Source organism: Schistocerca piceifrons, chromosome X (assembly GCF_021461385.2).
Source record: "Schistocerca piceifrons isolate TAMUIC-IGC-003096 chromosome X, iqSchPice1.1, whole genome shotgun sequence".
Lineage (NCBI taxonomy): Eukaryota > Metazoa > Arthropoda > Insecta > Orthoptera > Acrididae > Schistocerca > Schistocerca piceifrons.
The window spans coordinates 756,404,004-756,419,441 of NC_060149.1; the positions used below are offsets into that span (position 1 = coordinate 756,404,004).

The following is a 15,438-nucleotide window of genomic DNA, read 5'->3' on the forward strand; positions in this document are numbered from 1 at the left end:
GGTTGGAAAGCGAACTCTACAAAGATAAATTAAACACAAGGAGCGATTTGACCGTTCGAATTATAAATACTGCTATCACCATAAACGAACGGCAAGACAACCTCAGGAAAGCCACACGTAGTGTTGGCAAGACAATTAGAAAGTGCATAGAAGTCGAACCTTGAACTTAATCATTTGCCTTTGCTTAATTAATATTTAATGTGCTTTCGCAAGGCATGCCTGCTAATAGTACCTTTTTTTCTTCCAGTTTCGCAGTAATGTGGAATCCAATTAACGTTCTCAATTTAGCAATGACGGAACATGAAGTACGTGGATTCCAACCGAAATCACCTACCTCTCCCGAGGACGTACATGTGTCATAGGTTAGTTGATTTCCTTGACATTCATTCGAATGATATTAACATTTCGTCTGAAACTGTGGATACGTTAGAAGAAATAGGAAATAACTGTGACGATTCCATGAATTGTGGTTCGGACGACGTCAGTTGTGCCAGTAACAGAAGAATACCTTCCAAGCCTTTAAAAAAACAAAAAAAACTGAAATATTGGTTAAACGGAGGAGGGGAAAGACGCTTGAAGTAACGCATTGCTCAAACGCGTTTTCGTTTCGTGAAATCGGAGCGTGAACTCTGCAAATGGATGAATGAATTACATGAAGTAAGAAATATGTGCCAAACGGAAACTCAAAACCATCTGAATGGAAAACTGTTCGAAAGATTTAGAACTGCTCGTGAGAGGCAGTGCACCGTTACCGATGGAGATCTACGAGACTGGGCCCTCCGAATTGCATCTGACATGAACATTGCTAATTTCCAGGCTTCGTCGACCTGGCTGCGCAGGTTCAAGGAATCGAACAGAATTGGAAGTCGCAAAGCTACCAAGTTTACGTCGTATAAACGTGTAGAGTAGCTGCCAGTGACAGACAATGCTATAGAGAAATTCATAGCTGACGTAAAGACGAAACTTGCTGTTATCCTCGCAACTGCTGTTTATAGTTCTGATCAGTCAGGTTTCGTGAAAGAACTGCATGCACACCGCACTTTATCATTTTGAGGTGAAAAATGATGGAGTCGGTTGCCCGATCAATGAATTCAATGACACATTCGTATACGATAATGCCAGTCATAAGCATGAGTGGTTTACTGTTTCTGCAGTGCCTCGTGTAACTTCCGAGCCCTTCTATCAGGCCACTTATATAGGCCTATGTTGTCAAAAGTAATAGTCCTATAACAAACCACTGTGCTTCACCCTAAGTTACTTCTACATCTGAAGATTTATCAGCCGGCCGCGGTGGCCGAGCGGTTCTAGGCCCTTCAGTCCGGAACCGCGTGACTGCTAAGGTCGCAGATTCGTATTTTGTTGCCGGCCGCTTTGGCCGAGCTGTTCTAGGCGCTTAAGTATGGAATCGCGCGACCACTACGGTCGCAGGTTCGAATCCTGCATGGATGTGTGTGATGTCCTTAGGTTAGTTAGGTTTAAGTAGTTCTAAGTTCTAGGAGACTGATGACCTCAGATGTTAAGTCCCGTAGTGCTCAGAGCCTTTTGAACCATTTTTGAAGATTTATCTCCGTTAAGAATGTCGTATTGTACTCTGTTTCCTAGGAACTCTTCAGTCCTATCACATAGGTGGTCATATATTCCGTACGTTCTTACTCTACTCATTGTGCAGCAGTGCGGAACTATATCGAACGCCTTTCCGAAATCAGGGAACACAGAATCACTCAGGCGCCTGTAACTGTTGCTTTCTGAGTCTAGTGTACGAACAGAGCGAGATGAGTTTCACTCGGTCGGTTTTTTTCTGTTTTTGTTTTAAGAATTCATGTTCATTCCTAATATTCGCGTAATACTAGTAATTTTCCATTTGGTCTCCAGGACGAATGCTCTTGTAAGATACTGTGTTAACTGTCGTGGTTATGAAGTTAACCACACTGCACACTGTGATCCGCAACATCTGTACAACCATTTACAATTAATGGGAGAAAACGTGACTGCTGAATATTCCGCACAACAACTGCCTGTACATTACAGTATTCAACATCCAGAAAGCCTTCTCAAAGGGCATGAAGTGTAGGGGAGTCGTATTCACGATAAATGTTCTGGAAACGTATCACCAGTGTTTGGACTTTAATAGAAAAAGCGGCACACTATTTATATACATTTGAAACGTTTCTGTGGAGTCGTTTCATAAGACGCTTGTCTCACTAGATTCCGTGCATCCTACTCTATCCACCGCCTGATTGCAGCTTAATTTATTAACTCTACCAGAAAGACTGAGCAATCAAGCTAAGGCTTATTAAATGATATTATGTTTGATTTTTTTGTGTTCCATAGGAAATCATGGCCTTTATTTATTACGTTTTTCCTTCACTCTACACTATGTGTGCGTCAATGTGACTGAATGAGTGTTTTTACGAGTGGTTTCGGGTTTCTTTTGTGGAGCACGCTGAGATGGTTGTAGTCTGCTAGGAGCAGGTGATTACTTCTCGTTTGGAGGGAAGCACAGGATGACCAACTTAGGATCCCAGTACCTGGACAGAGAGGTTTACTCCTTTTATTCTGAGGCTGGTTTGTCTGTCAGGTTGGTGACGGAAGCCAACCCCTCTGGGAGCTTCCGTTGCACCGGTAGTTAGGCGAAGCTCGGTGGAGAAAGGACTCTGCAGCTAGCGGTTGTTGAGTACAGTTCGTAGCTCCTAGAGAAGGGTTCTGCTGATAGGAAGTAGGTCGAATTAGAACTTCCCTATGTTAAACTCATGGACTATTTAAGTACTTCAGCTTAACTGAAGCGTGTGAAGTTGTGTATTTTTGAAATGTGGCATAATTATTTTGTTAAACAAATCGGCGGTGATGGTGGTTGAAATTAAAAGTGCGGAAGTTGCTTTGTTCCTTTCGGTAGTCATGGTGTGGAATTTCTAGCAGTGAATACGTTTAGGAAAAGCTAGTCAGTACAACTTCGGGTGAACGTGAGAATAATAGTGTTTTCGAGCGAGTGTGATTTTTTTATTGCTCTTATTTTCTATGTTTTCGTGGAAGATGCTATTTTCTATTTGGGCTCGTCTTGTACCTCGTGTTTGTTAACCGATTATCCTTCTGGTCTACTGCTGCACTGCAATAGGTTTTCATATTACCAGTTTAATTGATTCGTGTGTTATAATTTCAGTAAAATGTCAGTGTTTCGTGCACATAGAGGAAATGTTTGTAACGGTTTGTTTCTGAGTGGACCACGTGTAAGTTGAAACGGTTGGGGGGCTTTCTGCCTTGCCGAGTTAATTTTATTTCGCGGTGACAAAATCATTCTGGTATTGCACCATTAATATTTATTATATTTGTGCTTGGTTTAATGTCTAATTTCTGAACAGTTAACTCGTAATCAAGTTTACCATGTGCTGAAGTTCGGCCGTTTGTAAGCGACAGGCGCGGTTTCCATGTCGTATATTTACGCCACGAAACCTTGCGAATCGGATAAACTTCTTTCCAAGCTAGTGAATGAGCATAATGGTGATAGGCATCTCTCTGAACTATTTCTGTCGTGGGTATGTAGATGGAATGATCGAATTATTGTGTTCCACTTCCCTTTTGTGTTTTTTTCCTTTTTAATTGCGCTAATCTACCATTTTTGGCGAATTATTTAGTTGTTTTTTATTTGTGGCACCAGTCATGTGTATTCATAGGATGTGCATCAAATTCATTCATGAAATAAATGTACCACGTAAAAGATAAATTCTGAGTCCTTTATTGTTCTCATTGATGTCACTTTTCAAATTAATATTCTATTCCCTGATTTTTTTAAAAGTTAATCTGCTTGCTTTTGATGAACAAAAATGGGAGGAAAAATCAAAGTGAACGGGTGTACTTTTTCAAAATTAAGGAATTCAGATTTAATCAACGAGCTCATTGATATACGACATACAACGCTGTTCATCTTGTTAGTTTCTCTGAAAAATTTGCATTCTTAGAATTAAATTCTTAATTTAATTAAACTGATAATTTCCAGTTCGGTCTTTTCTTAATTGTTAGGAAGGGCTTGGGCTGGTGGCGACCCTGTAATTTTTAAATTTATAATTGTCCTTGTGAGGTGGCTTAACCAGAAATTGCGCACAAGGGTTACATTTCCATTATTCTTGGTATGTAGCGTATGTCAGCCTTGGCTAGGATCCGTTTAGTTCTACATACATACTTTACACATTATCCCCGAAATATTTCCTTCAATTTCACTCACCGGTGACAGTTATTGATGCAGCTGTAGATGATAGTACCTCAGGCAGCTTTGATGGCTCTGCAGACAACGATGTGCTCGTGGATGCTAAAGCATAGGTTTAGCACTACTCCTTAAAACTTCTGCTTGCAACTGCTTCTGTTTCTTTCTTATTGTAGACTGTGACGAACCCATACCTTTAACAGACTGAACCGTTAAATCTCTTTTTAAAATGTGTTTTGTGACTGTGACCCTCCGTGGCCTGTGTGTTGCAGTAGTCTACACTACAGTTTGGATGATAGTCACGTGGTATAAAGATACATTTCGAGACGAAATTCCGCATATTTATCCTGGAACAATAATCTTAACTAATTCTGGAAGCACTGTAAAGTAAAGTTTGCGCATGCAGCTGAGTTATTGCAAGTAATAAAATTTGGAAATTTTTACGGCTATTTGCCATCGGATACGAGAGTTAATCAACAGCGTGACTGACTGTGTTTGAACTTTGATCGCAACACTTCTATGTTTGTCAGTTTTTGACTGAATGTTCTCAATTCTTCTTTGAAATAGCATGAGGGTCCCAATTTGTGTTAGAGCATTCGTTAATGTTGTAACGAATTGTTACAAGATGTACAGTGGAAACAAGAACGAGGAGAAGGAGGAGAAAGGGAAAATGGTGATAGGATTCCTCATAGCGAAGATACCACATCTATTAGAACCGAAATCCTATCAAAGCTGATGTTGATGATAAAGTATTTTCAGAAGGAACATCACGTAGATGTGAGACGGAGATTCAGCAGAAAAAAGTATCGTGGGAATAAGATGAAAATTCGGGATTAGTATGAGACGTATAAAAAGGACGAAATTTATATTAAAAGGAGATTTCCAGATGTATGAAACTGTTAGTTATATGAGGCAGAAAAAAGACGTAAGCCTGCCAACCTCATCAGCCACATACCAGAATAACACTAAACGCAGTTTGTAAATATAAATATGGTACAATCTGTGCTTTGGTGTAAGAAAAGAACACTTTCTTCAAAAGAAATGTAACGGGAAAGTGGAATGTTTACATGCTCAGGTGGGTCGTACCATACTCAAAATTGTAAGGAACTCAGAAAAATTTTCTGTACTACCATAGATGACGCTACAATAATTAGGATTTATAAGACCCACGATTTCCCTATGAATGGGAAATGAGATACTTGGAGTCATTAAACAATTTAATGCGCTGTCCAAATGGCCGATCACAAGGCCGGATAATAAATAGGTTAGAGGGCGATGTATTGGGATAGTACATAATAATAGTGGTCACGTATCACTAGTATTACGAATTTCTTAAAGATTCCATAAAAATGCAGAAGCAGCAATGTTCAGGCCAAAGTGAGCAATGACAATATCCTGGACAGAAAACTTGCAAGCAACATATGAGGATTTTCCAAGAACTAATGGGAAATAAATTTATATTCTGATCTCTTACTAATAGCAGCGGACCTAACAGTAATCTTGTTAGTTTAATTTTCTCCTGAACTGAAAGAAAAGCGGACAGGTAATCGTAATAAGGATACTGGCAAAGTATTATTGTTCCTGTATTACTTGCTAACAAAAAAATGGCTCTGAGCACTATGTGACTTAACTTCTAAGATCATCAGTCCCCTAGAACTTAGAACTATGTAAACCTAACTAACCTAAGGACATCACACACATCCATGCCCGAGGCAGGATTCGAACCTGCGACCGTAGCGGTCGCGCGGTTCCAGACTGTAGCGCCTAGAACAGCTCGGCCACTCCGGCCGGCCACTTGCTAACAGAAGTGGAAGACCTGTAGTCACGAAGGCCGGAAAGCGATATGCTGGAGGGAATGGAGGCTTGAAATCCAAACCAATCACTGAGGGCATCGTGTTTATGGTTAGCTAGTAGCAACTCTGAGTGACAGAAGAAACAGGTTTCGGAAGAAGCAGGATAGACCGGAAACCAACTGCATCATTTTTTGGAAACAAAAGTCAAAAGAATGGTGACGGACAGTGTACGACAAGGGAACTACCAGAAACCGAAGAAGGAAGTTGAGAATCAGCTCACTAGGTAGTGGAGGCTGAACAGTGTTCCAAGAGGTTTAGCTGCGAACCATACATTGATGAGTATCAAGACACTGTATCCTATTGAAATGAGTTAGTACTTCGTAATAGTAGTTCCGTCATGGAATGTAGTGTTACTCCACTACTTCATTCTGGAGCAGGGGTGCTCAAGCCGTCGATCGCATTGTCTTTAGGAGCCGCTCTTTCAGAACCTGTGTCCGAAATCGGTTTAAGCGAGCTGTTTTTGTAAAATACCAGTTTGTTGACAATGAGTGTTTTGCACGGTATTCATAGGCGGTAAATCTGACGACACTGCCTCCACCTGTCTTGTCTCTATCTGCATTTCACCGCCTTCAACGTTCACGCCAAGCATGTCCTTCCTCCTGCATTGTGAGGTTACTACTCGGGAAATGTAAGTGAGCGATTGGGTGGAGGGACAGGGGTGGTGGGACAAGCTCCGCCTCCAGTTGACAACACAAACTTGTGTTTTTGAGCTTCCACGAAACAACACTGTATATAATGGAGGTAATGATCAGTTAAATACTTTGTGTTATCGAAACTGAGATTGCTGTTTTTACTGACATGTCAAATAATCGCCTCATCACTCATTTTCGAAGCAATCCCAACAAAATAGCTCGACACCACATACTACAGCGACAGCACAGCTCAGAGAAACTGAAGTCGACACCAACGAATAGTGTGGTGTATAGTTGGCAAACGAACAACTCCAAAACCAATACTCCACGAAGGATCCCGCATGCTGCTGAGTGCTACCGATCAGAAATAGAAAGTCCACTCGCCAAGTTTGGTTCTCACTTACTAACGCGATTGTGAAAAATGTGTACAGCTAAATACAGGAGAACATACCTATTCCATGCTGACTATTTTGGTTATAGTACATAAAGATAAGAGTGTACAGTGATGAGGCAAAACATTATGACCACCTGCTTAATAACTTCTTTGTCCGTCTTTAGAACTAAATATATAATTGATTCTGCGTATTACGGAGCTGACAGTTTGTTGGTTGGTTTGTGGAGGTATGTGGCATTAGGTGTCAACGCAGACGTCATGTATTTCACGTCAATAACGAGCCGCCGATTGGCGTACGTGGTGGTGGCGATCGATAGCGACCTAGATGGTTTCCATACGATTTACATCAGGTAAATTTGGTCGCCGTGAGTTCAACGTGAGTTCACTATAATGCTCCTCAAACCATTGTAGCGCAATTCTAGCTCCGAGACACGGACAATTATACTGGTGAAGGATGATATCGCAGTTGGGAAAGATATCAAGCGTGAAGGGATGTAGGTGGTTCGCAGCTGTCAGCGTGTCTTCGATTACCAATACAAGTCCCATGTAAGCGCAGGAGAATGTGTCCCATAGTTTAATACTGCTCCCGGCAGCTTGCATGCATGGCGCATTGCACGTTTCGAGCCGCCGTTCACCTAAATGGCGGCGTTTGTGAAGGTGACTATCGACCTAGTGTAGCAGAAATGTGGTTCAGCCGAAGAGCCGTCACGTTTCCACTGATCGACGATCAAATCCCAATAGTCCTATACATACGGCAATCGTAATTGATGATGTCGTTGGGTTAACATGTGAACACGTAAGGATGACTTGCTGTGGAGCTCCATGTTCAATAATGAACGATGAACAATTTGGCCCAACACACCTGTGCGTGCACCTGCATTGTGCTCTTCCGGCAAAGATGTCACAGATCACCATCTATCCTACTTTACAGAGCAGCAAGCCTCCGAACCCCACATTCTATGAGGAGTATTGGACGTCCAAGCATTTAGCTCCTAGTAGTATTTGACTGCTCCTCTACCTATTTCCATAGATACTCACGACAGTAGCAGGTGGACATTTGCCCAACCTCGTCGTTTTCGAGATACTAGTTCACAGGCTATGCGTGACAACAATTTGCCCATTGTCTAAGTAGCTCATCTCAATGGATTTCCCCATTTGCAGCCAGCATCGTCGCTAGGGTGCTCCCCCACCCATGTCTTCTCCACTTACATACTTTAGTTTCCGCGTCACTTACCCTCAGTGCCACCAGGCGCCATCAAACGTCGCAGTGGGCTGTGGTCATAATGTTTTGGCTTATCAGTGTATGTTTGATATGTAATGCTAGTTTAGCCACAGCTAAAACTGCCAATTTGCAACAGTTGTTATAGACTTCAAATCAGAAGCAGCAGTTGATAGTGAGTTGAGGAGTAAGAAATTTTCTAATACAATGAAAATAACTTTTGGAAATTAGTGAGTGTAAAAACCCACCTTAACTCCGTAAAAGTGGAATCGTATGTTACCTCGTTTTTTTGTACCGACGAATCTATGTGAGGCAGCGTTTTCAGCGATTAACGTCATGAAATCTGACAGTAGAAATAAACTGACAGACAGTCGTCTTTAAGACTGTACAAGGGTGGCTCTGGCAAATTGAAAGGGTGGACAGGAGAAAGTGCTAACGAGCAGTTTCGTGAAAATTTGATCACGGTCTCTGTTTTGGTTTCAGCCGCACTACATGCTGATACCATGCAGTTCGCATGTCTACCGCTAGAAAGTGCTGACAGCTATATACATTGTTTTGTCTTATCGCAGCTTTCTTCTTATCTTTGGATGAAAAGAATGCTACGCCATAGAGGAAGCACGGCAGTTATCATGAAATCCTGTATTCAATGACACAGCTATTTGGCGAGTATTTAAATAACAGTAATCCATTTATTGATGACACTGATGTAGATCCTGATCACACACAACAGATTACATTAATTATTTAAAATTCTCTAAGTGTAGCTTAGCATTATATTGCCGCCAGTGTAACCTCACATGGTTTTGTGCATAGCATTTGTTAAAATTCTGGAGACTTCGGTAACGTTAAGAGTATATAAATTTAGTGTAAAATTTTTGCATTTGTCCCTGACACACACACACACACACACACACACACACACACACACACACACGGAGAGAGAGAGAGAGAGAGAGAGAGAGAGAGAGAGAGAGAGAGAGAGAGAGAAAGAGAGACAGAGAAGGGGGGAGGGGATGAGAGAGGGGAGAGAGAGAGAGAGAGAGAGAGAGAGATTGAAATATACACTTTATGAAGAGGATGTGTGGTGTGCTGCTTCATATCTAATTTTTCTTTGCAGCTGGAAGACGATGGGTGGCTTGTTCAGTTCACGGTGTCGCAGCAAGGCTCGGCTAGACGGCAAGACGGCCATCATCACTGGCGCCAATACAGGCATTGGCAAGGAGACAGCGATGGACCTGGCACGCAGAGGTAGGCTTCCATCGCATTCCATCTGGATACCACGATATTCTGTCCCTTACATTACATTTTGTAGTCGCTCCGCATTTAGCTATTGCCTATACACTGAGGTGACAAAAGTCATGGGATACCTCCAAACATCGTGCAGTGCATCAGCTCGACGTGGCATGGACTCAACACGTCGTTGAAAGTCCCCTGGAGAAATAATGGGCCATGCAACTTCTTTAGCCGTCCATAATTGCGAAAGTGTTGCCGGTACAGGATGTTGGGCACAGACTGACCTCTCGATTACGCTCCATAAATGATCGATGGGAACCATTCAGGGAGAGCTGAGTGACCAAATCATTCACCCGAATTGTCCACAATGTTGTTCAAACCAATAACGATCAACTGGGGTCCGGTGACATGACACCGCTATTTGGGAACATGAAATCCATGAAAGGCCGCAAATGATCTCCGTGTAGGCGAACATAACCATTTCCAGTCAATGATCGGCTTAGTTAAACCAGAGGGCCCAGTCCATTCCGTGTAAACACAGCCCACACCATTATGGAGCCACCGTCAACTTGCACAGTGCCTTGTTCACAACTTTTGTCCATGGCTTCGTGGAGTTTGCGCTACACTCGAACCTTACCACCCACTCTTATCAACTTAAATCAGGAGTCATCTGATCAGACCACGATTTTCAATCGTCCACGGTCCAACCGATAGGGTCATGAGCCCAGAACAGACGCTGCAGGCGATGTCCTACTGTTAGCAAATATGCTCGCGTCGGTCATCAGCTGCCGCAGCCCATTAACGCCAAATTTCGCCGCACTGTCCTAACGGATACGTCGGACGTCCGACATTGATTTCTGCTCTTCTTTCTCGCAGTGTTGCTTGTCTGTTAGCACTGACAACTCAAGGCAAACGTTGCTGCTCTCAGCAGTTACGTGAAAGGCGTCGGCCATTGCATTGTCCGTGGTGAGAGGTAATGCCTGAAATTTGGTTTTCTTGACTCACTCTTTGACACTATTGATCTCAGAATATTGAAATCCCTAACGATTTTCGAAACGGAATGTCCCATGCATCTAGGTCCAACTGCAAACCCGAGTTCAAAGTCTGTTAATTTTTGTTGTGCGGCCATAATCACGTCGGAAACCTTTTCACATGAATCACCTGAGTACAGTGACCACATTATCCCTTATGAAAGTGACAGTACTACCACGTGTATATGCGAGTAGCTCTATCCCATGTCTACTCAGTTTAGTGGACAATTGCCGCCAATTTTACTCGGCGTAGCCATTACCGGACTCCCAGGATAAGGCGCAAAATTTTCCGCCTGGCAGTAAAATCGTAAGTGCAAATCTGGAAGATCTTCTCCGTTTCAGAAGAGGAACATTTCATGGCCAAAAGAAGACGGAAAAAAGATGTGCTTTATGGGGTTCCGATATGCGTTGGAGTAAAGCAGAAAAATGAAATATTCCTACTAAAATTGGCGAACTAACAACAAATACAATCCATAAAGTTACGTAAGTATTTTTGTTTGTTTGCAGGTACATGCTTGGGGCCCTGTTTCACAATGTGGTTCCCGCACCTTAGTACCATAGCACACCGCTAGAGGGTTCCAGACAACATGGCGTAATCTGTTAACCCACCTCCACATTACCAGTAGTCTGCGTGGTTTTCTCTCTTTTTTTTCTTTTTGACGTTGTCTAGTGGCGTCCTACGGTACTAAGGCGTGCGAACCTCATTGTGTACCAGGACTCCAGACATGTATCTGCAGGCAAATACAAAAGAATTACGTAATATTATTTTTATGTGTTCATAATTAAGATGTTATTACCCCTCGTAGCTGCATATCGACGATACAGAAACAAATATACTAGTAAGTAATGCATCATACATACATGCTCTTGGCGTGATTAGTCTTGTCGAGCATGCTGCTGTTAATTAGACGACACCAGGGGTCATACATCAGTTAACAGACCAGTATGTTATAGGAAGGGGGAGGGGTCATAAATTAATCACGTTTGCCCCTGAATGTATGCAGCCTGCTCTAACAAACTGTCTCAGAATTCCCATTGCCTTTCTATTTGGGAGTATCAAAATGTGACATAGAAAGCCGTATCTTTTGACTGCAAGGAATTAGAAACTTAAATTTTGTGTGTGGTACCACTATCTTTCCCTCAGACAAAAGGGTCTTAACAGATAGATAACAAAGTGATGCCATAAGGGTGCTGTTTTTACCAAATAAGGTTCAGAACCCTACAAATACCTCAACGCTAAATTCGGATTTCGGTTATTTTATTGTAATTATCACGTTTCCGAAGTATTAAGTGCGACAGAAACAGTGGTGCAAGTTTGGCTTTCTGTAAAGGAGAGAAAGGACTTTTGCTGAAGACACATTTGTAATGTGGTGTTTGGAAAGATGAAAAGTGTATCGAGCAGATGGATGTGTGTGGGTATGGAGATAACCTCATGAATCCATGGACACTGCATGTCAGCAGGGGACTGTTCAAGCTGGTGGAGGCTCTGTAATGGTGTGGAGCTTGTGTAGTTGGTGTGATATGGGACCCTTGATGGGTCTAGATACGATTCCGACAGGTGACACTTTCGCGAGCATCCCCTTGTACTTAAACGGATTTATGGAGAGCTCTGCAGGAATCATGGTATCAGTTCCCTCCAGCACTACTTCAGACATTAGTCTACTCCATGCCACGTCGTGTTACGGCACTTCTGAGTCCTCACGGGGGCCCTACACGATATTAGCCAGGTTTACCAGTTTCTTTGGCTCTTGAATGTATCCGATGCCTTGTAGACAGTGTCACAGATGTTCTGCGACATATCCATGAGGTTATAGACGAGGGAGGATTGCGGTTGATTGAGAATGATCACATACAGTAGATGGTGTGCTATGTGAGGAATCATTTAATAAAAGCAATGCTTCAAATCAGCAGCCGTCTTCGGTTGTTTGCAGATGACGCTGTCGTTTAGCGACTAATAAAGTCACCATAAAATCAAAACAAACTGCAAAATGATTTAGAAAACATATCTGAATGGTGCGAAAAGTGGCAGTTGACCCTAAATAACGAAAAGTGTGAGGTCATCCACATGAGTGCTAAAAGGAACTCGTTAAATTTCGGTTACACGATAAATCAGTCTAATCTAAAAGCCGTAAATTCAACTAAATACCTAGGTATTACAATTACGAACAACTTAAATTGGAAGGAACACATAGAAAATGTTGTGGGTAAGGCTAACCAAAGACTGCGTTTTATTGGCAGGACACTTAGAAAATGAAACAGACCTACTAAGGAGACTGCCTACACTACGCTTGTCCGTCCTCTTTTAGAATACTACTGCGCGGTGTGGGATCCTTGCGAGGTAGGACTCACGAAGTACATCGAAAAAGTTCAAAAAGGGGCAGCACGTTTTGTATTATCGCGAAATATGGGGAGAGTTTCACAGAAATGATACAGGATTTGTGCTGGACACCATTAAAAGAAAGGCGTTTTTCGTTGCGACGGAATCTTCTCACGAAATTCCAATCACCAACTTCCTCCTCCGAATGCGAAAATATTTTGTTGACACCGACCTACATAGGGAAGAACGATCACCATGATAAAATAAGGGAAATCAGAGCTCGTACGGAAAGATATAGGTGTTCATTCTTTCCGCGCGCTATACGAGATTGGAATTAATAGAGAATTGTGAAGGTGGTTCGATGAACCCTCTGCCAGGCACTTAAATGTGATTTGCAGAGTATCCATGTAGATGTAGACATTGAAGTCGTGAAAATGTGCAAAATCCTATGATCAGTACATTGGCTTTTCAGATGTATAGTGTTGCGCTTTGCCCCGGAAATGCTGTCTACGATCTGGAATCAAGTCTCTCCATTCAACCACACACTTGCGCTGGTTTCTATGGAGATGCTTTTAATTGTTAAATACACTGGTGAATCATATTCGTGGCACTTTTTTCGAACCTACTTGCTAAGGTCCCCATACAGCAAAGCTCTAGGGTGTTTTTAGACAGTCTCCCTGGAACTTGTTACTGTTCCTTAGTTTCTGCCCCACCCTCCCTTTCACTACAGCTATTTCCATGTGATTGTTCCAATTTAAGTCGGAACTGATTGGAAGTCGGAGAGTGCTTAATCTACCACCTTCTGCGTTCCATGGAGAACAGGGTGAACTGAGATAATAAGACAAGACCGTGTTTTGACCACTCGGTAGAGACGAGAAAATTGGTCACAGCTCTGCCAGTCGTGTACAATGTGTAAAAGCAGCGCCAAACGAAGCTTTCTCCTGCAAAATGAGGCAATAGAAAAGATAGCACAAGCAGTTATGGTGGCGTTTCTTACCACGAAAATCAGGAAGACTTCACATGATACGGGAACTAGAAGAAAAACGAAGATTTCGCTACTGTATTGCGGTGCGTTTCCGAAGTACCTACAGATACTGCAGTCCAAGGAGATATGAGTCCTTCAGGGTGCATTCACATCTGTCACCCAGATATATCTCTCTCTTTCTCCCCACGTTATTTTGTACCATCCAACAGAGAAAAACTACAAACTATATACTACCAAACTTTTAAGCTCCGTACCATACTAACGTCACCTGGTAGAGAACTCGATGAGATTTTCCTGTGTCTCTTTCTTCCGATATATCAAAAACAGATGCAGTCCACGTGTCAGCATCGACCATATGTTTTGATCCAATTAAACGTATGATTCATTGGAGCAGGTGGAGAGTGATCAAAGTCGCTCCCATAGACCTGTGTAAAGTTTCATCACCTGTATGGAAGAAGACCACATCCCAAAGACTTGCATTCACAATAGACGTTTCTTGTGTCACAGCTTCGTAAGCAGATTAATACATCGTTTTCCCGCTGTAACACAGCCAAGCAATGTATGACAACGGCTACGTACAGCGCCACACTCTTTTTTACCACACAGTGCGGTAGAAAAAAACCAAGACAGAGGCGATATTTCTTATTGACAATACATATTGCAACATATGACAACTGGAAGAGGTAATCAATATACTGCTTTCGAACGAGCATAATACGTGTTTCACACTGGCACAACCGACTGACGCCAGTGATTGCACATATTACAGTTTTTACGACTTCAATGTAGCGTTGCATTTTTTTACTGACTCCTCACATAGAACACCATGTACTGTATGTGATCATTCTCAATCAACCATCATCCTCCCTTGCCTATAACCATGTGGATATATTGCAGAACCTCCGTGACACTGTCTACAAGGCATCAAGATTGAATGCATTACAAATACTATTTGGCCGCCTGGTCACCTCTTCCACACAGCTTCGGGGACAAGTCCTGAGCAGCAGCTTTTATGGTGCCCGCTGGATAGCTGAATAATGAAGTAGCCAGTACACTGGTTGAGCGGCAATGGAACTGGATGAGTGTATTGCATGAGAAGATTCAGTATGACAGGTGTTTGCGCTGGAAAATTATTCCTTCCATCTAAATTGTTTGGTTGACTGCTTGGTGACAGTTTCTCACCGACCTCTGATCATTCAGTACGCAGGGCACGTGGATGCCGGGGGATGGGTGTGCAGCTGCCTGCATGGCCGGTGCAGATGTGGGTCTCTCCTGGTTGGCGTGTGTTTGGCCACCTGGCAGTTGGCGAATGGCGCGTGCTTTGCAATCGTGAATTTGTGTAATCAGTAGGAATCAACTAGTGATACATGACCCCCTAGCCTAGGGTGCTGCATGTCGACATTGGGAAATGAATATGTGGGAAACATGAGCGTTCCAGTGACCTCAGACAACTAACCGTGACAGCTATACTAAAGAACAGAACATGGTTTAAATGTGTGATGTTTACTGCTTCTCAGTACAGTCCAGTGGACTCTGTCATGCGGTGGTATTGTTGTTGTTACTATCCTATCACGTGGTA

General features: G+C 42.6%; 1 protein-coding gene across 1 annotated transcript in view; it reads left to right on the top strand.

Moving 5' to 3' along the window:
* LOC124721232 (retinol dehydrogenase 13-like) overlaps positions 1-15,438 on the top strand; it is a 196,031-nt gene that overhangs the window by 120,642 nt on the left and 59,951 nt on the right. The window contains exon 2 of the mRNA XM_047246090.1: positions 9,411-9,541. Coding sequence (XP_047102046.1) covers positions 9,421-9,541 — 121 coding nt within the window. The 5' untranslated portion in view covers positions 9,411-9,420. The remainder of the gene's footprint in view (positions 1-9,410; positions 9,542-15,438) is intronic.